Consider the following 23,746-nt stretch of genomic DNA (forward strand, 5'->3'; position numbering starts at 1 on the left):
GTGGGAGCACTTGAGGGAACTTATGACTGCATTTCGACTTCCAAGTTCTTTTACAAAGTCACTGCAAGCTCTATACCAGTCACCTCTGGCTACTGTTCCTACATACTCCCTAATTTCATTTCCCTTGCTCCATTAAGTGGTGACCCATGAGACTTATACTAATTTAGCAACTTCGTGCAGATCAAAATGTCTTTTCAAAGGAAATGAATATCACAAAATGCAAATGGACATTTAGTGATTCAAATCCTTGTTTCAAAATGTACCTCCTGGAGAATGGAGATATGGCCTAAGTGAGGATACCGGCAGCACATTAATAGCCATGAGACTCAATGACCTTGAAATATCTATGAATCTATGAATAAAACTAAAGTAATTATTGGTCTTCTGCCAGACTCTTGATATCATATGATATACGGTTTTGATCTTGCTAAGATTTTTATTGTAGAGCTTTGATGCAAAAGCTTTCTCAAACATATTAACAAGTTGGTTATAATTGGCAACACTGCCATAATCCTCTATATTCATATATTGCTCACTGACAGATAGTACAATAACACATCTTGGTGATAATTGTTCAATGTATTTGGCAATACTAATCAAACACTGGAACCCTGTTTGCTCTAAAATAAAATGTCACAGTCTAAGCTCTGATATTACCTATAGAGAAAATACTCTTTGCAGACAACAGTACTTCATCCTTAAAAAACAGCTGTAAACAGAGTGAATTGTCATAATAAGAAACATTACACAATGCCTGCAATCAAGCAAGTGCAAAAGTGAGAGCAGAAGTTATTAATTTTAAAGGCAGACATCTGTGAGTCAGGTCACATGCAAACACACCCTAAAAGAAATTTATGAAATGCCCTTCAGCAGCAGTAGATTTTCCCAACATGGCATAAAGAAGATTGATAATAAATGTTCTGTTACAGCACAACACAAACTAATGTGTGTGTGTTTAAAACTGCCACTCATAATGCTCAATGAAAAATCTTCAGTAAAACAAAGGTGATTTTAAACAATACTTTTATATTGAAAACCTTCAAAACGTAGATATATGTGCTTAACACGTAATCAAATAAGTCATGCAGGAATCTAAGTAGTCCACTAATATTTACTCTGAAGGTAAAGAGTTAGGGGTAGACTGCACAGGCCACAAATAAACACACCTGAGCTAATGTTTTTAGCTTAATTACATAATCATATTTAAGCAACCAATTACATCATTAGTTTAATCCTGTCATATGACCACAACATATCCTGCAATAAATACCTCATGGTTGAGAAACGGCATGTATATAATGCATACTAAAATATTAAAATTATGCTAAGCTTGGCCTTCTTGCAATAAAGTACTCCTGATGTTTGTTGAAATGTACTCTGTTATCAAGTGGTATGCTCTCTTTGTAATGCTCCATGACAGCACCAAATGAGGTGCATTTAAATCAATACCAATCCACACTTTGTTGTGCCTTGCTGCTTAAATATTTAAGCCATTATTAACATATTCTGATGAACTGTTTGGTTAGCTCTGTGGTGATCACAAGGCCAGGAGGCTGATAAAGTTAAATACTAAATGCCAAGTCCAGTGGTTTATAGCAACAGTGAGTAGAAGCTAATCAAGCATTCAGCTTGATTTGCTACGGTAAAGGTGTGTGTCAGTTACTAGTGAAGATACCAATACAGATGGCTACAGCCCTGAATGCAACTCCAGTGGCCCAGGTTCAAGTAGGGAATGTAGGTGCTGAAGGAGAAAGGGAATGTGACAGGATTGATTAACCAAGGTTGTCTCACTTATCTTGGGGGTGACAGATGACAGATGATTTGGCATACCAAGCAATGCAGTACAACTGCAACTGGAGATTTGGTGTGTGTGTGTGTGTGTGTGTGTGTGTGTGTGTGTGTGTGTGTGTGTGTGTGTGTGAATGTGTGTGTGTGTGTGTGTGTGTGTGTGTGTGTGTGTGTGTGTGTGTGTGTGTGTGTGTGTGTGTTGCATGTATGTGCCCATTATTTCAACAAATAAAAGTCCATCCCCATTTATGCAAAAGTGCACTTAAACAAAAGTGCACTTTCGTGAATACCAGTTCACCGAACCGGTAATATAAAAGAAAAAAAAAAACACTGCAACACCAACACACACTACAGATAGTATAACGGAATATACCTCTTTCCCCACTGTAGTGCGATCTTGGAGTTAGTATATATAAAGTAGCGGGGGTGTGGGGGGGCCTTTGTAGTGTATTATTATTTTTTTTTATATTGCTGGTTTGGTGAACTGGTATTTGCAAAAGTGTACTTTTGTTTAAGTGCACTTTTGCATAAATGGGGTTGGACTTTTGTTTGTCAAAATAATGAGCTTTCAACAAAGAAAAGTAGACCCTTGTATACATATGTCTCAGTGCTACAAAAGTAAGTGTACAAACAGCAGGACTAAACACTTCTGACTTAACTTCAATGGTGTACCCAACATTGTTATAGGGAGGAGGGTGCAGGGTAAAAAGTAAACTCCAGCAAGGATGTTGGGCCTATGGAAACCAGCTCTTCATCTACTGCTCTGGTTGAAAGGCTTGTAAAATGAGATATGAAACAGCCAGATGGCTGCCAGGAGCACTAATGGTTAAAGAAAATGGACAAATGCACCAAAAAGATTACAAAATATGCAAGGATGTCCAATATGTTAATTCTTTATGCATTCTAATGCACTAGACCAGCTTGCCTCATCCCACACAAGGGGAGATAACATTCTGGACTTGGTTCTCGCCAAAACTGGTGACTGCTGCACCACTCCCATTGTATGTTCCTCCCTGGTGAGATCAGATCATCGGACTGTCTCATTCGAAGTTTCTATCCCACCCACCCCACCCCCCAGCCTTAATCAAGCTAAAAAACTTCTCAAAAGCTGACTACAACTTCCTAAGGGAGGCTATCAGCAGCATCACACCACCATAACCCTCAGAGGATGCAGACAACTATGCTGAACAGTATGCCAATGCTGTATACAAGCACCTGTACAACTGCATGTACTCAGCCATGCCGAACAGAACTAAAACCTGCTCCTCAAGGAAACATAAACCTGTCTGGTGGACATCCTCGATCAGCAGGCTTTACAACAAAAGAAAGAAACTGTTGTCAAAGGGTAAAAAGGAACAAATTCCAAACTGAAAAAACTCCCTCATTAACTTCAACAAGCAAATTAGATCATTAATGAAAACCTCCAAAGCCAATTATGACTTGAAACTAGCCTCTGAAACAAAGGGAAACCACAAATCCTTCTTCAGTTATGTCAGAAACCTCCATGGCAAGGCCCAGATTTGTTCCAAATTAATACTTAACAGTATCACTTACACTGATCCTGTTGACTTAGCCAACCTGCTAGCAGATAGGTTCGGCAAAAACATCACCCCCCAGTCTCCTCAAAGGACCTTTTGACATCCCTGATACTGGTCCCACACCTCATATCTCATTGATTAAGTGTTAAAGGCTCTATCCAAGGCAAAGAACTCAACTTCTATGGGACCTGATAGTATACCAGGCTGTATTCTGCACCATCACCGGAAGAACTGGCTTCACCATTGAGCACCCTATTCAACCGCAGCCTAAGTACAGGCTTCAGTCTAACAGAGTGGAGAACTGCCATGGTCATCCCCTTGCACAAAGGTGGTGCCAGTACTGACCCTGGAAACTATCACCCATTAGCTTGACAAGTCTACTCTGTAAAGCCATGCAGCATATTATTATAGATCTCATAAACAAGGACACAGGCAATCTCCAAGCACTTGACCCCACCCAGTTCGGTTTCATCAATGGCAGATCTTGCCTATTGAACTTGGTTGACTTCTTTGACACTGTCACTAAGGCCCTGGATGAGGGAAAGTCAATAAATACAGCTACCTTGACTTGGCCAAGGCCTTTGACAAAATCCCCCACTCGGGCATCATCAAGAAGCGAACATAATTTGGCATAAATCCCTATCTCATCAGGTGGGTGGCCAACTGGATCACAGACAGAACCATCAAGGTCAATATAGGCACTTCCACCTCCAATAGCAGACCTGCCACTATTGAAGTTACCCAGGAATCTGTCCTGGAACCCCTCCTGTTTGGTATCTACTTCTCAGAGATCTAGGCAAAGACAAAAGGCCTGTGGCTGACCAAGTCTGTGGATGACTGTAAGTTGGGTGCTGTCATTGACTCCCCAAATGATGTTAACATACTGCAAGAGGGTATCTCAGCAAATAATGACTGGTGCCAAAGTCATGGCCTCAAGCTAAATGCAAAAAAATGTATCATCGTACCATTCAGCAAAACACATTCCCTACTGATTACCACATCAATGGCAACCCTGTAAGCACACAACTTGTGGTGAGAGACCTGGGCACTCAGGTTGATAACATTCTCACATTTGACCATAATATAGCGTCAGTGGTCAGAAAAGCCTTTTACTTGGCTCATCTCATAAGTAAAGGGACTGCATCCAGAAAAAAAGAGGTTATTACCTCTCTATACTCCTCCCTCATTAGACCGATAATCATGTATAATGCCCCATTTGGTATGTACCTCTCCAAAAATCTGCACCAACTGGAAAGGCCACAGAAATACCTCACAAAGAGAATCCATGGCCTCCAAAACCTGTCCTATGTGGACAGGCTCAAATCACTATCACTCTACTCGGTATTGTACAGATTGCTCAGAGGTGATCTCTGTCTCGCTTACAAGGCAATCTTAGACCATGCCCTACTAGAGATGCTCCATATCTGTAAGACTAACTCCTCAAGCATTAACAACTCAAAAGGCCTGAATCTAATATGCAACATCAACAAAACCTTCTGGAGAGACAGGTTTGTCTCCCAGAGGCTGCCCCGTCTGTGGAATAGAATTCCTATACACGCCAAATAGAGAACTTCGCTGACCCTCTTCAAGCACAGCTTTGATGAGTGGATGGGAAAGCACAGATTTGTCCCAAAGGTTCCATCTGTGTCCCTCAATGACAGGGGCAACAGGTGCTGACTGAGATTTCTTTTTAGGGATAAACTCTTGGCTAGGCTTGTACCGGCCCCAGGGCCATTAGCTTAGTAACCTCCTGTGATTGTATGATCTTATAAGTCACTCAGTTTCACATTATCACACTGGCATGAGTTTGGTGGGACATTAGGGTCTCATTCCATGAGACATTAGGTTGAATAGGTCCAAAGTAATAGCAACCTCACCTGTGCCATCCAAAAGGCATTCTACTTTCCCTGTTTTAAACCCTTTCCAGTTTAAGGCCATATTCTTCCATTTTGCATGATTGCAATCTGTCACTAATCTGTCAATTAAAGTGCAATGTTGTGCCAAACAGCATAAAGCTGTTTGGTAGTGTAGTCTGTCACCAGCTGTGCTCCATCATGTTCTTTATTTTCCTCTACATCAATCTTATTCTTTAGTCTGATTTTTACAAGGTTTTCTGTTTTTACAATCTTTTAGAGTTTCCAAGGACCTCATGCTTAATTTTACTGTGCTTAGAACTAGTTAACATGCAGCATACTCTTGCTTGGTTTACAATTTTCCAAAGTCTATCTACAGTCTCCAGTCACAACCGCACTTGCAAATTAGTTTTATCTGTACTAAATCAATTTCATGTCTCCTGCAGTATCACTTAAAAAGATGCTAAGCAGGACTTAACCCAGTTGTGAGACCAAGGGATCTTTGTTAGTTGATTACAGGGCCATCAATCTTATCCATATGTTTATGGCTGATCTGTTTTTTAGTCTGATCTTATTATTTGACTGGCTACTTATCCTAAAGTCATATAACCCTTTCATATGAGCCACTACCATCCTGTTTAGGCAGATCACTCTACAAGTCTTGAAAGGCTATTTGGTTATATGCTATTACAACTTTCCAGATTCTGCAATAATACTTTTCCTTGACCTTGATTCTTATTAATAAGAGTGTAACAGTTCCATTTAACTTCTCTGTTTAACCTTACAAACCTTTTTCCTTTCCTTAAAATTTGATAATGTGGAGAAAAAAGGGTCTATATTATAAGATCGAAGTTTTACAACTTCGAATACCATATGGGTGACACCATATGAGCTAAGTTGTAAAACCTCGAAAGCAAAATAAAAAATGTAAAAATAAAAGAAAAACCTACATGATCGCTCTGAGTGGGGGGCAAGCCCCCCAGCTCCCTCCACATGGGAGGCTGTGCCCCCCCACACCCCCTGCTTCTTAAATATACCAACTCCAAGATTGCACTACGTTGAAGTAAAGGGAAGAATTCCCTGAGGCGATCTCCGTTCACACTTGCAAGGTTTTAAATATTCGCTCATATGGTGTTGCCCATATGGTGTTCGCATATTTAAAACTTCGGTCTTCTAATATAGAATTGAGAAAAAATATTTAAGTAAAGAAGTCTTGGGGTACAGGGAGCTTACTCCCTTGCAAAATATCATTGTGGTGTTTTGTGGGATAGTGCTTAGTGGAGATATAACATTGATCTTTGGCAATAATAAGGTTGGACTTTCAGTTGTTTGTGTTTCGATGATTCATGGGTGAAACATTTAGGTATTATGAAGAAGACACTGTGTACTGCAGGATGCAGAAAAGCACAGTTTTGTATGGTCATTATCATAACATTAGAGCTTCAAGGAAAGGCCACTCTAACCATAAATCATATGATTTGTTTTTACCCACCTTTGCTGTCATTGTCTTTTTTTTCCCTGGAAAAATGTCTCATCAGCTATATTGTTATCCCTGTGAGTAACAACACTGATCCCATCCACATGAGGAACCTTATGTAGCCAGGATTACTAGGAGTTTTCTTCTGTTCTTTGTGGCCTTTCTCAGCTTCTCTGAGAAGTATGTTTGTTGCAGATCATTATCCTTAGAAAATAATGACAACAACACAATTTAACAGTGACTATAAGATATTCCAATGCAAACAGTTATAAGAAAATTAGAAACAACTCCCATACCAGAATAGTGGTAAACATTACTCTTACAGTGACTTTTTCCTTAAAGGTCTACTGTTATGGGAAGTATTCCATACAAATGTACATTGTTTTAGTGGGATATCACTGTAACAACAAATAATTAAATTTTGGTTGATGGCAGAAGCAGTATGTGGCCACCCATGGCTGGTGAACAAGTAAAAGGATCTTTTGTCTTGATCTTTGCCTTGCCAAAACCTTTTCTACATCGGGACCAAATGTCTGTCTTACAGTGTCTAGTAAATGTGTTGACTGTAGTCCATGAGGCAGGTGCAAAGAATATTCTGCAGAAACATCCCTAACATCTGCTGGTGATGTTGCTGCTGCACGTATGGAATATGCCCTAGTGTGCCTTGCAGAAGTTTATTATTATTGTCATAGCAAAATGTAATACGTATTCTTTATTTCAAAGTTCTTCTTACTAAAATTGTAATGTTTTGAGTTTGGGAACTCTAGCCTCCTAACAAATGAACATATTATGGCAGAATTCATAAAGGCTACTGCTAGGTGTACACCTAGCGAAAACCTTTCTGAATTCCTAGAAAGTGATAAAGCCATGTGCCACAGTACTTTTACACAATGACGTGCAGCACCACACAGGAATAACTCTGTGGCTGTGATGTATGACGTGCAGCACCACACAGGAATAACTCTGTGGCTGTGATGTATGTTAATGAGGCATGTCTGGAAAGAGGCATATGCTAATTAGCCATGTGCTCTTTCCCTTGAACCACCTCATGGAAGACATCTATACAATGATTGAGTCATAGAAATGCTCAGCCACATAGTGGTAGTGAACATGGCCAGAATGGTGTGTTAGCAATCATGGAAAAAGTATGTACAGCAGAGATTAGTGGCAAGGTAAGGTTGGGGGGACTCTGAGTGAGTGTATGTGATGAGCAGCATGTGTGAAGGTGTGTGTCTTTGCCTGTGTGTGCCGGCCTGGGAAATAACATAAGGGGGCTAACGACATGGTGAGCTAGGTGTGTTTTTGTGCATTTGTGTGTGTGTGTGTGTGTGTGTGTGTGTGTGTGTGTGTGTGTGTGTGTGTGTGTGTGTGTGTGTGCTTGCATGCATGTATGGATGGATGAGTGTGTGAGTGTGATTGCTTGGACAGGAGTCTGTGTAGGTAAGGGTGTGAGTGTTGGGGGTATGTTGTATGGGAATGTGATTGTGGGTTTTGGTGGTTGCCATACCTCCACACACCCCTAGACTAATGAGCATAGTCTATAACACTGAGGAGGACAATTAGCCATCAGGGATAACTCTGGTACAGGCATAGGGGGGATCACTAACCCCAGGGAGTAACCTAAAACACTCATGCCTTAATGGTGCTTAATCACAACTGTTGTTGGAGGCAGGTTAATACATTATGTGTTTGGAGCTTTTAGTATGTATATATCCCATTAAATCATTTATACACTGAGTACTTAGTGACCACTTGACAGCAGTGTGATCATAGTGCAGAAGCTTCAGTGTAATAACTACTGATATACTATAATAGATAGTGGGCAGTTAAGCATGTACTTTCTTATTGGCTGTATGCATTTGTTAGGAACAGAGGGCTTAGTGTCTTGCTACACAACAATTTCCTAGTCAATGGCATGTGATGACATCACTGTAAGTGCCCAAAACTAGTAAGAAGGAAAAAAGAAAGGGGTTCCAAATGCTCAGTTTTCCACCCAGCATCTCACTCATTCAGGTCCTAACAGCTTATAAGTTTGAAGTGTTATTCAAAAATCATGAAAAAAATGTGTGCTTAGCTAAACAGTTTCCCACCACTATAACAGAACTGGGGGTGAAGGTGGGAGTTTGCTCATTTCACATTTGGATGGAGTCCTTCACAGACAAATCTGGCCAGGAATAAAAGTCACCACTGAGATTAGAATGCATGCTCTCCCACTTAACGGCAAAACTTAGGAACTGCTGTTACTGTTACTAAACGTTTAACTGGTTTTCTCACTGAAATAATAAATCAGGAAAAGTGGTCATTCAGATAACACTGAGCTGGTTTCTAAGGTACGCAAGATTCCCTCACCTTTTGTTTACATCCAAGCCTGTAAATACCACAAGCGTATAATATTTGGTCACACTGGTGGGGGTGGGGAATATATGCTGGACCTGTAAGATGGTGAACTTACTGTGAGAGGCTGACCAGTACTTTGCTGTGTTGTGACATGGTGAGTATAACACTTAAACTGTATTGATAAAATGATAGTACTCTGGATGTTGGACATTGTAGTAAAATATCCTGTAACGTGCCTAACATACAGCAGCGCTCAACCTTCACTAGAGATCAAATGCTTAAATAAACAGCTGCATTTTCATGTTTCAGCTTCTGTGTTTATTTATCTATCTATTTATTTATTTATTTTTGCTGATTGAAATGCATAATCGTCTCTGTCTGTTATACATGCACATCATATTTATTATGAGAAAGTGTTCTGCTATGCATTGGAAGCATCCATTCAAAGTTTAATCTGGTGTCATGGCATGATCCCTCCTTCTTTCTATTTTCTTATGCTAAAGATTTCTGATTGCACATTACCTCTTGCTTTGTTTATACAGGCATAAGTCTTCTGGCCATGGAGGCTCCTCTTCTCATGGGTCTAGTTCTAGCAGTCAAGTTATAACTAGAAAAACAGAAACACGTAAGGCAGTGGAACCAGACCCAGTCAAAGGTAAGTACCTTTCACATTTTTTCCATATTACTCTTCATGCTTTCATGTAACACAAAATTAAGTTAGACTACATTGCTTAATTAATTTTAAAAAGATAATTTACTTTATTATCCTTTTCAAGTGGTTCAAAGCAGTTTTGTTAAAAGGTGCATGGCTTAATTACATAAATAATCTAGAAACAGCCATAGTGAAGAAGTGTCATTCTGGTTTATTATAAAGAATAAACAAACTGAATAAAAAGTATATATATATATGTAGCTATGATGTCTTGTGATAACAGTAACAAAATTAGCAATGTTAGAATGTGTGAAACCAATATTAGCTGTGCTGTTGAGCCAGTGCTTTAAAATCTTTTCTCTCGTATATCATTACAAAGATTATATGTGAATCGGTAAGCACATATTTGGTAGAATCCTAATTTGGCTGATACTAAAATGAAATGACCAACACAGAATTTTCACCGGGGGCAAAAAACACTTTACCCAAGGGGATTCTTGTATGCTGCTTAACACCAAGACATAATGATACACATGCGAGCAGACAGACACACGCACACACACACACACACACACACACACACACACACACACACACACACACACCTCTCTCTGTATATATACTATACTCCAGCAAACTACAGAATGTTAAAAATGGTTTGCAGGATTAAGTGCATTTAATATTTTCAACATTCTCCTCTTCCAGCCATGGCAGTTAGCTCATGTCTACTATTTTGCAAGGGGGCTATGCCCCCCTGCACCCCCCAAGTGAGATCTCAGTACAGTGAAGAAATGGGCTACTTCCCTGTTCCTCACTGAAGTGTGACCTCCCTCCACAGTCTCGGCACGTTGCTTGTCAAAAAGTCGAGTGCACCATGCAACTCTACTAACCTCGGTTGACTGCTTTTGGTTCAATTTCCTGCCCCTTGGAAATCATGATATCTCACATCGTCCGTTCAACTTCCTGCAGTTCGGGTAAGTCATAGTAAGCCATATATATATATATCATGGGATATGGATGGCAGTCTGCCAGATAAACCAGAGGAGTGTATCCAGATTGTGGAGTGCTCAGGTCTTCAATATCACCCTTAGAAGTCAATGATAATCCCATTAGGAAGCTGGATTTGGATTAGCATTGATTCACCTACACTAAATGAGGGGGGAAGCAAAGTGCTTTTTCCTGATAGTATACCCTAATTGGAAGGGTACTGTTTCTAGAAGCTGGATAAAGCTGCAGTGTAACTTGGGAAATATGCTGGATAGATGAGTTAACACCTTGCGGGCAATGGGAGTTAAAATATTGATGTTGATTGTTAGCCTGATTGGGGGAACTCAAGAAAATTCATATGTTATGTGAGACATACAGTGGGGAAGCAAAGAAGATTTGGGAGAAAGTGGTTAACAGCTTTGAGGAAGGAATGCAGAACGGAAATGCTTGATATGGTGCAGTATGTTGTATAGTTGGTCTATCCCATCTACAGTCTACTGCAGTGGGAGAGGCTGTCAGGAAGGATAAGTGGAAAAGGTGCAGAATGGTTATCTGACTAGGAAATCTAGAGTGGTAGCAGGCAAATCTATAAAGAGGGCTCAGGGGTAGAATGGAGCATGAATTATATGACTGGAGTTATGGGGGGCAGTTTAGTGGTTGCGGATCTCATGAAGGGACAGGTAGAAACTTGTAGAGTGTGTTTAAGAAATAGGATATAAAGGGGAAGAAGGATCATTGGAGGGTGGGCTATGTAGCTGAAGTCCTCACAGATGAGTAGAGAATGTGATGTTCCACTGGGCTTTTGGCTAGTACATCTGAAACTGTAAAAGGAGGTTACAGCTTAGAGAATGTGGCCAGGGGAAGGAAATGGATGAAGGGTGAACCAGAAAAGAGGTTTTCGGTGACTCACTGAAATTCAAATTCTACTAATCCCTTGATCAAGATTCACAGAAATCTGGAAAGGAATGAAAATAGAAGTTGATAGTTTCTGATGACTGAAAGAAGTTTGAATAAGTGAGTTGACTAGATGAAGTGAGGAGGAAAATGAGACAGAAAGCTTTGGACATGAATGAGGAGCTTAGAAGAATGATCCGGTATATATTCAAATCAGGATCTGGCTTAGACAGTATTTGATGACTAAGAAACTGAGGAAGTGGTGGAAGGAGTCTGTTCCTGAAGAGCTGTGGCTTAGGATGGCTATGCAGATTTAGTCTCTTAAGTTTTGATAAAGTGACCAAATAGAAGAAAAAGTAAAAGTAGTGATCCAAAAGGAAGACAACTGTATTTTTACAGTGGGTTGGTGGATGGGATATAATGTTGATAAATCTTGTATGTACAGAACAGGGATGAATTTCTATGCTATTTTCTACAAATCAATAAAAAAGGTTTATAAAAAAAAAAAAAAGTACAGTTGTGCAAAATCTTACCATAATGGTAGATGTCCTTACCATCACTGCTGCAATATTCTTAACTATATGGGGTTCCCTGCCATGGGAGCCCAATGTCTGGCCAGTTTTCCAAAGACTTTTGAATTTGAAAGGTATGCCGAACATCACCATATGTATCCTGTGTAATGTAGGTCATAAAGGTGATTTTCAGCCTTACCAAAAACAGAACTGATTGCCCCAGGAGGAACACCAGTCCAAGGAACCCAACAGGTAATTTGTGCATCCAGGAAGGTAAAGAACAAGGGGGATGTAGGGAGGGAGGGAGGGAGCGAATACTGCAGCAGTGAAGGCAAGGACATCTACTGTTATGGTAAAATTTTACACAACTGTACTATGGCCTTACATTGAGGGCTGCAGTATTTTTAAATATATGGCAGAGTGCCAAAGATCAAGACAAAACGGGGGAGGAGGAAGGGGCTGAGGAATCCCCTAATAAACCATGAAGAACTGAACTAGCAGAAAAAAGCCCTAGCTCTAGACATACTATCCAACTTTTAGTGCTTGATAAAGATATGCACAGAAGTCTAGGTTGCTGCTTCAGTAATAGAATTAGTATCTAAGCCTTTGAAAATATGCACCTGCAGAACCTACAGCTCTATTAGAATGAGCCTTAATTGAAAAAGTAAGGCTCTTGCCATGAAAAGTGTAACAAAAGGAAATAGCCATAGAAATCCAAGAAGAAACAGTATGCTTAGATACCATAAGTCCCAAAATCTAGGATGAAAAAAAACAAATAACTGACTGGATTTTTGGATAGCCTTGGTCATATCCAAATAAACTTTAAGTTGCATATGCATGTCCAAAGTATGCAGCACCCTCCCACTGTAAGTTTGCAGAGAAGTGAAACAAGTAGGCAGAATAATAATAGACTGATTAAGAGATAGCTCATTAACCACCTTCAGCATAAAAGAAGGGTTAGTGTGCAAAGACACTCTGTCCTCGTGAAAACTCAAAAAAGGAGAACAAGCCATAAGGGCCTTCAACTCAAACACCCATCTGGCAGAAATGCTAACAAAAAGAACAGTCATCAAGGAATAATGTTGCAAGGAAGTTGAAGTAGCAGGCTCAAATGGAGAATGAGTCAACCTCTCCAAAACAAAATTAAGATTCCAGGGAGGAGGAACAGGTTTCGTAGGAGGTCTAATATTAAGGACACCTTTAAGAAATTGTTTCACCTCAAATCTAGCAGATAAAGGCAGAGAAAAAGGCAGACAAGCAGAGATAGCTTATAGGTGGGCCTTAATAGAAGAATAGGCCGAACCAGCACTGAGCAACTCACATAAATAAGAGAATACCAAAGGAGCATCCACAGTCAGTGGGTCCAGGTTACAAGAGAGAGAAACCAAACAGAAAACTTCTTCCATTTGGATAAGTAGGAATTCCTAGTCATAGGTTTCCTGACCTCCTGCATGACTTGCAGCATGTCCTCAAAAAAAAAGGTGTCTATGAGGAATCAAAATCTTGTCACCCACATTGTCTGCTGAAGCGTGGAGAGGTGGGGATGGATAAGAGATCCTGTGTCTTGTATAATTAGATCCACACAGTAAGGTAACTTGTGATGATTGCCCCTGGCTAGATGCAGAAGAAGAGGGAACCAGTACTGGTATGGCCGAAAGAGAGTCACCAACAAGATTTTGGGAGCATCCCATTGAATTTTGAACATGCCTTTCAAAATAAGAAGAAGTGGAGGAAATGCATAAAGAAACATTCCCTTCCAAGAGAATGAGAGTGTGTCCACCCTCCATACCAGAGGACCTGGGACTCTGGCACAAAACAGAGGAAGTTGTCTGTTCAGAGGGAAGGCAAAAAAGATCCACTTCAGGAGTACCCCACTGGTGGATAATGTCCAGAAACACATCCTTTTGAAACATCCATTCATGGGACTGAGTTAAGGACCTGCTCAGAGTGTCTGCCACAATGTTCTGACTGGAAGGGATATAAACTGCCTGAAGAGTCACTTGACACTTGACAGCAAGATCCCATACCAGAAGTGTCAAATGGCAAAGAAGATAAGATCTTGTTCCATCCTATTTTTTGATAAACAATATCACTCTGGTATTGTCTGTGAATACCTTGAGAGGCCTTGGAGAAAAGAGAGACTGAAAGACCTAAAAAGCCAGCAGAAGAGCTCTCATCTCTTTGACATTGATGTGCTCCTTCTTCTGAGAAGGCAACCACACCCCCTATATCTTTAGGTTGCCAAAAGTCACCCTCATCCCATGTCTGAGGCATCTGTGAACAATTCCTGAAAGGGAAAAGGAGGTGAAAAGGGATCCCTGGATTCAGAGACAACTGCTGAATCTACCCGAGATGTTCCTTTCAGAGGCAAGGAAGAAGAGGAACTACAAATTCCAGAGGCTGAGCATGTTGAAGCCCCACTGACTTCAGAATCCATTGAAACTTTATCGTATGAAGTTTGGCCAGAGGGAGCATCAGAATGGTGGATGCTGTGAAACCCAGAACTCTACAAACTCCGTGGTGGTAATGGAAGCCAGAGGAAGAAGAGTATGAAAGAAAGAAATGAGAGCTAAGACCTTTGGAGGGGGCAGTAATGCAAGCAATGGCAGTTTTTGAATCCTGCAACCCAGAAAAACATGATCCTGAGAAGGAGTCAGAGAAGACTTTTTGAAATTTATAGTGAACCCCAGGCTCTGAAGAAGGGATACAGAAAAATGAATATTTTGCAAAAGGGTCTCTCGGAAGGATGCCTGAATCAACAGTTCATCCAAGTAAGGAAATATTTGGATTCCTTGAAGTCTGCAAACGGCAATCACAGGAGCAAGGCATTTGTTGAACACCCTTGGGGCAGTAAAAAGGCCAAAGGGCAAAGCAGAGCATTGAAAATGCCAGGAAGCAATAGGGAAATGCAAAAACTTCTTGAAAAGAGAAAGGATTGGAATATGGAGCTAAGCATCCCTGAGATCCAGAGATACTATTTAGGCCAGAGAGAGCAAAAGAGGAAACAGAATCTGAAGAGACAACATCCTAAAGGAAGGTACCTTCAGAAAACTGTTTAGATGAAAGAGGTCTAAAATAGGTTTCCAAGTGCCCTCTTTTCTGGACACTAGAAACCATCGGGAGTAGAACCCTTTCCACCTTTGGGGCACAGACACCTCTTGAATAGTACCCTGAGGCATGAGATCTTGAAGAACCTCTGGGAAAAATAGAAGATGTTCCCAAGGAGGCTGCAGAGTGCCCATAAATGGAGGATGGGATTTCTACACCATGAAGTACCCTTGATGAATTATCATCAGAACCCAAGAATCCTGAGTGATCTGAAGCCAAACCAGAAGAGAAAGAGAAAGGTGAAGAAAAAGAGGAATGTGGTTGGGAAGGGAAGTATACTCACACAGTACCTGGTTTGTCTAGAAAGGAAGGCTTCTGAATGTCCAAAAATTGAGTAAACATAGCAGGAGGAGTCCATTTGCCACTCTTCTTATCTTTTGTAGAAGGACGTGATTATCTATGAACAAAGGCAGCCTTAGCAGGGTAGTTTCTCTGAAATTTAAGCACAGGAGAAACAAACACATGCTTGAGTTCCTGTAATGTCTTACCCTTATCCTGAAGGGACTTAAACAAACCAGCAGCAGCTTTCTCAAACAAAAGTTTAGAATCCAGAGGAGCATTCATCAATTTAGCTTTAATATAATCAGGTAGAGGGTGAAGCCTAAGCCAATAATACCTCCTCATAACTGAACCAAAAACAGCAGCCCTAGAAACAGGCATCCGCTGCATCAACTACTTATAATAGAATGATGACGACTTGAGAGGATGTCCCTAGCAAGGAAAAAACAGAAGTTGTAATCTCAGAGACTGGAAAATCAGAAATAAGTTGACAGGGCTGAGAAAGAAGAGCCAGCACATACCTGGACATATGGGTCTGATAATTAATAGCACTAAAAGCTAGAGTAGCAGAAGTGGAAACTTTTTGCCCAAATTGTCCATAGCTGCTGTCCTTCACAGAAGGCAATAACTTGGGTGAAGGAAGCAATTGAGATGGCTTATCAGAAGCTAAGAACACTAACAAAGGGTCACCAGCAGTACATTTATATAAAAATAAACAATCCTCACGAACCCTATAAAACCTATCAGGCTTCTTGGACGCAGGGAGGCGAGAATCAGGCATCTGAGAGGCATTGGAGAAAGCATCCAGTAAAGCAGCCAAGATAGGAGGAATAGCCACAGGTTTAGGACAGTCCAAAGGCAACAACTCATAGTACCTTTTATGGATATCAGAGACCTGAGTACAATCCCACTTAAAAAAATCCATCATCCTAGAGAGTGTTTCCCTAAAAGAAATTTCCTCCAGAGGAACATCAGGGCTAATAGAGCCCTCCTCCTCTGACCCCTAGTCCAAAGGAGAAAAAAATCAGAGTAGAATAAGTTAGGGAATTCATCAGCAGAATTTGACTCACCTTCAGAAGAATCCTGGTCTCTAAATCATTTAAGAGGAGTAGAGGACCAAGGAGGAGCAGGAACTGAACCCCCCCATGAGGAGGCGTTAAGGGCATGAAGGCAGAAAATAACCCCTGAGTAAAAGCCTGCTACTCATTTTATGGATTCCTAGAAGCAGAAGAAGGATGTTTAATTTTTGTTTCTCTTTTAAAGGAATGTCCTGAGAAGCCTCAGATCCATGACAGCAGTCAAGAACCATAGCAGGAACTTTTTCCCCAACTAGAAACTGAGAAACTCCCCTAGGCCCCTCAGAAATAATCAAACATGGTTCCGTCTGAATGTCTGAGATAGGACAACAGCAATGCCCCTTCAGACATGCTGACAGCCTCCAACACAGTCATGGCAGAGAAATCCAACAATGCAGATGGGTGAACCTCTGGGTTCATAATGACCTCAGGAGAAACACCTGGCAGAGGCTGGACAGCAGAAGATTCTGGTTGTAACCGTTTCACCTTCTTCTACCATAATGGCTGACTCTCAGGGTGGGAGATTCCTTCCACAGTATCTTTAATGAGTAGGCTAAGACACTGATTCTTAAGATACAAGGAAAGGGCAAAACGTCTACTGCAAAGAGTTTTCAGAACAAACACCTGACAAATAAAATAAGATGTATGGTCATGAGAAGCACCTAAGCAAAAAAGATACTTATCATAGCGGTCTCTAAGGGGAATCTGTCTCCCACACTGGCATTTACCCTTTTTGGATGAAATTAGCATCAAAGAACACAAAAAAACAAGAAAAAACAAAATCCCCAATGGGGCACATATCTTGCAAAAACAACAAACAGGTGTAGAAAGTCTCTGGAGAATGAAAATGTGTTTAACTGGCAGAAAACGGACACAGGTAAGCAGACCGACAGTGTAAAATTTATGTGCAGACTGGCGGCAAAGAAGTTCTGATTTTGGTAAGCCTGAATGTCACCTTTATGCTCTACATTATGCAGAGTGCATATGGTGACATTCAACATACATTTTAAATTCAGAAATCTTTGTAAGACTGGGTGGTTGTCAGGCTTCTGCTGCAAAGAACCACATATAGTTAAGAATACTGCAGCACTGAGTGTAAGGACATGTGCAGCTCTGTAAGTAAGATGTACCATAACAGTAGATGCTTGAATGATCACTTCTGCAGTAGCCTTAGCTATATGGGTTCTATCCTGCCAGGGATTTAACAGTCAACCAGATTTCAAAGCTTCAGAGCACCTTCCATATGCCCAAACTGTCAGACAGCTCAAGCTGAGCTGACTAAAAGACAAGCTCGATTTCAAAGCCTTTCAGAGCTTTCTTGTTGGGGGGAAGGGGGGTTGCACCCTGATAGGACAATGATAGGAACAACAAAAAATAAATCTCCACACCCTGGCATAAAAAACACACCAAAAAAAAAAAACAAAACAAGGAGATGGAGAGAGGGAGGGGCTACCTCAGTGGTCATTCGAATAGCTACTGTTATGTTAAGTTTTACTTACACAACTGTACAATATTCATCATATTGATCACTGTGGCAATAGCACTGGCTATATGGGTAATTTACCTTAGCTGACTACATTTGAGAGGTGGAAGGAAAAGAAGCCACATGATCTGGACCTACAGAAGAAATCAAGCCTGCAGTGCTTTGTAAAAGTATGTACAGAAGGCCAAGTAGCAGCTTCTAGAATATTTCTAGAATCCGTACCTTTCTAAAATGTCATAGAAGAAGCCAAGGCCCTAGTAGAGTGGGTCTTGATCCTGCCTGGAAAAGTTTTGTTATAGTGAGTATAACAAAAGATACATCCATTTGGAAATAGTCCATTTTGACACAGGTTCTTTCTTCCTACATTCACAAGAAATGAACAGTTGATCAGAAGGTCTAAAATGTTTAGTAGTGTCAAAATAGTATTTGAGTTGCCTGTGTACATTCAACGCATAAAGTATCCTTTCTCTCCCAGTTTTAGGCAAAGGATTGCAACCAGGGAGATGGATAGTTTGGCTTAAAGTAAACCTGGATACCACTTTAGGCATAAAAGAAGGGTTAGTTCTTAAAGAAACACTATCCCTATGAAAAATGAAATAGGGTTGACTCACCACAAGAAGTTACAACTTGGATACCTTTCTTGTAGAGATCAGAGCAATCAGTAAAACTGTTTTCTATGTTAGTAACCTCAAGTCAGCCAGATTAGCTAATTCAAATGGAGCAAATATTAGCTTCTTTAATACAAAAATAAGATTTCAAAAAGGGTCCACTAGTTTTCTTAGAGACCTCTTATACAAAATCCCTTTCAAGAACATTTTGATATGATACTCCATTGAAAGAGGAGGATCCCTGGGCAAACACGCTGAAATGGCCTGTAAATGAACCTTAATACAGGAATAAGAAAGACCATAAGATAGTAGCCTACACATGTATTATAGAACCAGTGAACAGCCACTACTTAAAGGGTGCTGTTTATGTTGTTGGCACCAACTAGAAAACCTTTTCCATTTGCTAATATATGATGTTCTAGTAGCAGGCTTTCTTACCACCATTAGTACGTGTTGCACATCCTCAGTTAGCAGGTACCCAAAAGGAATTAAGCCCCTTTCATCCAGGCAGTCAACTGAAGTTGATTGATGCCAGGGTGTATCAAGCTTCACTCTTCTTGTGTGAGTAGATCCAGTCTGTGAGGAAGCTTGTTGTAATTGTCCATGGGCATTTCCAAAGGAAGGGAGAATCATGGTTGCCTGGGCAAGGTTCACCACAATGATCTTTGGGAATTCCTTCTGAATATTCCAAAGTAACTTGGATATTAGGGGAAATGGTAGAAAAGCATACAGAAGCATTCCTATCCAAGGAAAGGAAAAGGCATCTGTCTTTCAGGCCTTGTTACATGGAGTCCTGAAAAAGAATCTTGTCAGTTAATTGTTCAGATTGGAGGGAAAGAGGTCTACACAAGGTGCATTTTTAGCCATCCTGAAACTGCTTCCCCAGCAAAGTCTAAAGTGCCTGTGGTGATTGACTGCTTTATAGCAGGAAGGGAGAAGGGGATATCTGACTTTGAGGATATCTGTTGTGTCCACCAAAAGATTTCTCTTCTAACAAACACCATCACTAGTATTTGAAAAGATAAAGGATATTGATGCTGGGAACAGAGATATTAGATACCACTATATCTTTATCATGTGGAGTCTTGCCAGGAGTATCATGAGAATCACGGATGCCATGAGGCCCAAAATCCTGAGGTATTCTCTCACAGAGATTGATCTCTGAATGGAAAACCTTACAACTAGATCAAAATAAGGATCTGTTTATTGCTGTGGAAGAAAATATCTTTGAACTGAGATGAACAGAATCCTGTGTGAAAGAGTCAAGAAAAACTTTTGAATGTACTCTTGAAATTCCTGCTTGTGTAAGAGATCTTGTTTGTTGCCATCTAGTTAACTCTGTCTGTTTTATGAGCTCTTGATAAAAGTATGCTACATACCCATCCTGCAACTGCTGCTTCAGTGTTGGTGTAATTGGTGAATAGTTTTTTTTCCATTTCTCCGTTTTATAACAGACAATAGACAATAACAAGCAAAACACAGAAAGGCTATATACTAAGCCTTATGGTGGCCACTTACTTTTCTTCTGTGGCTTTTTTGCATAACTACCTGTTGACCATCAACCTCATTCCTATCTGTCCTAAGCCCATTTCCGCTCCCCCTACTGGGGGATCCTCCAGCAAGGAGATGAGAAGCAATCAGACAGGGCCTTTGCCAGCATCTACGAATGCAGTCTATCAGGGCATTTCTACTTAGGCTGTAACCCCACTCCTAAAGGCTGAGAGTTGAGTACTCATGCCACATCAAGAGCCAAAAATGACCTCCCCTTGTTTGGATTTGTTCCCACCCTTACTCTCAGGAAGAGGTATTTTAATGGCTTTGTAGTACCAAGCCCACGTTCCAAGTTCATGGCTCTATCTTTGGCACCTGGACGTCTCCACTTGCACAGATATGATCAACTAACCAGACTACTATTCCCTCACTCCCCCCAAGGTAGACAAGGCAGCATCAACTACTCACTGTCATCTTCCCCTGCCAGTCACTTTTAGCAGCCAAACCGCTACTCAATCCTGGTCATGGTTAGGGCTTTACCCCTGTATGTTATGGAAACAGTACTCTATAAGCTTTCTTAAGGCTAAGCTTTCTATCCTGTTACTAGTCATTATTTTTATAGCTTGTGGCCCTGAAAACCACCAGTGTTTTATTTTGTCATGCAGTATGTCACATTTTCTCTAAGAATCATTCTATTTTTAGGTAACTACAAGGTTATGCATATATACCCTGATCAGAAAGAAGATATTTCTGAAACATACTAGGAATGTGGTTGACAATTAAGCAAGCTAGCCACCACCAACACATAACCTTACTTTTGTAATTTACTAGAAAGCTTGGAGAAACTGTCATAATTTTACAGTAAAACAGAATATAATTTGATTTTTTTTTCCAGTCCAGGTTAAATGTAGGGAATGTGCATGTCAAGCCACAAATTATAAACATTGCAATACCTTCAGATTGTTCCATGGCTTGTTCCTTCACATCATATGCGCTTAAACAAAACATTGATAAATAAAACTCAACATTTTTAGAAGTCACAACTAGATAGTCAGTATCTTCATAACAGTTTTATATAATTCTGAGGACATTAAGTGTTAAAGTTTTACAGACAGTAGAAGAAAGATTTAAATAACTGATTCTGCTCACCCACATAAGTGGAAAAGGAAACTTGTAAACAAGAGTTAAAGTCAACACTCAGTTATGTAGCTTCTAATTTTAATGCAATTTTATTTTAATTTTCTTTACTTTTTTTCTTTTCAGAACCGTTAGTAACAAGGAAAGTGAAGACTATTGTTGAAACTGTGGTTGATGGTGTTGTCCAAAAAACTGAAGTCCAGGAGCTTGAAGCTCCAGTAACTAAAAGATAAGCTTGTTATTAAACATAAGAAGTGAAATTGCATATGTAAAGTGAAATATGAGAAAGTAATGCTTGGCTTCAGGTTTCTTGTCTTTTACAAAGTTTTATGTTTTTTTTTTATGATCAGGTATTTACAGCCAGCAGAAGACTAATCACATAATTTAAGGCCTAGGTTTCCATTTTGTAGAAATGTACAAATACTATATAGAATTAGTTTTTCATAAAAAGTGCCTTGTCTCTTTTTATTCATAAAAAAATAAAAGACAAGCAGTGAACACAGTGAGACATCTCATATACCTGCTTAACAGCTGTAGTCAAGACTAATAGACACATGGACACATAAATGACAGACCCATAGAACTATATTCTATACACTTGGCAATTTGGCAATACATGCTTTTGCCCACAAAATGAAGATTTTAACTTTTAAAGAAAAAAAGAAAACTTCAGAAAACATTTGGTTGGAAATTAGAATATTAAATTTCAAAAGACATCACCAAAAAATCTGCTGGTTGTACCCTATATAACTGTTTAAACTTAGCTAGAAGTCATAATCAGACCTCTGGAACCACTGCCATAAATATGACAAGCATTTATAACTCCATAGTAGGTATCAATACACAAAATCTAGAAACAGTCAAATGCAAAGCATTGTTCAAGATATTCCATGTAGTAATAAAGAATTGAATGTGTCACAATTCGTTTCTCACTGGAATATTAAGAAATGAGAGTGGTTTCTTGGAGTTCTAATTGCAATTCATTTAAGGAAACTAGCTGTATTTGTTAAAAAAATGGAAAGAGGGTTTACAATTTTTGTGTTGCTTTCTGTGTGGCCTTAAATGTCATTACAATATCGTAAATGTCCTGATTTAGGAAAATATAACTTTTTCAAGCAAATAAACTCTTTTTCTGAAACTTTTCTTTGTGCATTTATGAGCATTTCTTATCAGATTACAATATCTAATATCCCAAGTTGCTGATTACATCTTACTGGCACTTCAAAGTGTGCAGTGTATTTAGGTTAGGATAAAAACATAGATTAGTACACACACACACACACACATATATATATATATATATATACATATATATATATATATATATTTATATATATATATATATATATATATATATATATATTTTTTTTTTTTTTTTACTGCTAAACAGCAAAGCCCAGGGTAGAACACTGAAGAAAAAACTAATTTAATGACTGGCATTTGGAAGGAGTAATAAACTCTAAAGAAATTATGTCAAGGTACATCGGTTTTGTTAACTAATACTTTTTTTCTTCATTTATTCCTAAATAAAGCTATACAATTTTAAAGCAAACACTATGCTCCTTTGTCTTGGGATAGACTATGGGCAGGATTCACGAAGGCTTGCACGGAGTGTAAGAGACGTGCAACACTCCATGCAAGCCTCGCGATCCAAGAACAGCCCTAAACTCTGTGTAAGAGACCAGCTAAAACGTCTCTTACACGGACTGGGCGTGGACATGCTAAATACCGCACTTGCAGCCGAAAGGTATGCAAATGAGGTATATTAGCAATCCACGAAGCAGAAACCAGTCCGTCTAAGAGACGTTTTAGCAGCAGAAATGTACTCAGTTGACAACTGAGTACGTTTCTGCAAATTCCACAATGGAGCCATGTCAGCTCCAAAAAAGGGTGCATATGACTCAGGCAGCATGCCAATGGCCAAATATGTGGCCATTAGCAATATAACCCGATGCCAAAATATAATTTTTTTTTTCGGCAATCGCCGATGTTTAAACCCAGCGCAGCCCCGCGCAAATGGGCTGAGCTGTATAAAATCATAAAAAAGAAGGTTATAAACCCACAAATGTGGGTTTCATGCAATACATGGAATGACAATGCAGGGACCAGCAGACCAGAAACAACATGGCCACCGTGTAGTGGTTGCTAAGGGGGGAAGCTGAGTCTAAGACATGTAATTAAGCATTAGTAGGCAATCTCATGTAAATGAGGGTTAGGATACTGAATCTCACAGTCACATAGCAAATGAGCACAGTCTGAGCAGTGTAAGAGATACATAAGGGGGAGGAATAGAGTAGGAGATAGGTGACATCACAGGGGGGAATGGTAGAAAGAAATGCAGTTCATTGGAGGTCAGTGTAACATGACAGATGACAGACACAGATCATGGAAAGAGGTGTGCCACTAGATAAGTCATGGAAAGTCAAGAAATGGAAGGTGTACACTGTTACTTACACCCAAGTTTCTTGCTGGGTGTGCATGCGCACATGTGCGCACCATGAAGCGTGAGTAGGGCAGTGTGTGCAC

At 39.9% G+C, this 23,746-nt stretch overlaps 1 protein-coding gene across 1 annotated transcript in view; it reads left to right on the forward strand.

Annotated features, from left to right (window-relative positions):
* The window catches only part of LOC122788072 (keratin, type I cytoskeletal 47 kDa-like), a 70,702-nt gene extending 48,340 nt beyond the window's left edge, over positions 1–22,362 (forward strand). The window contains exons 7-8 of the mRNA XM_044054995.1: positions 9,536–9,648; positions 21,347–22,362. Coding sequence (XP_043910930.1) covers positions 9,536–9,648; positions 21,347–21,453 — 220 coding nt within the window. The 3' untranslated portion in view covers positions 21,454–22,362. The remainder of the gene's footprint in view (positions 1–9,535; positions 9,649–21,346) is intronic.
* The last annotated feature ends 1,384 nt before the right edge of the window (positions 22,363–23,746 follow it).

Source organism: Protopterus annectens, chromosome 13.part0, assembly GCF_019279795.1.
Source record: "Protopterus annectens isolate FY-2018-M chromosome 13.part0, PAN1.0, whole genome shotgun sequence".
Taxonomy (NCBI): Eukaryota; Metazoa; Chordata; order Ceratodontiformes; family Protopteridae; genus Protopterus; species Protopterus annectens.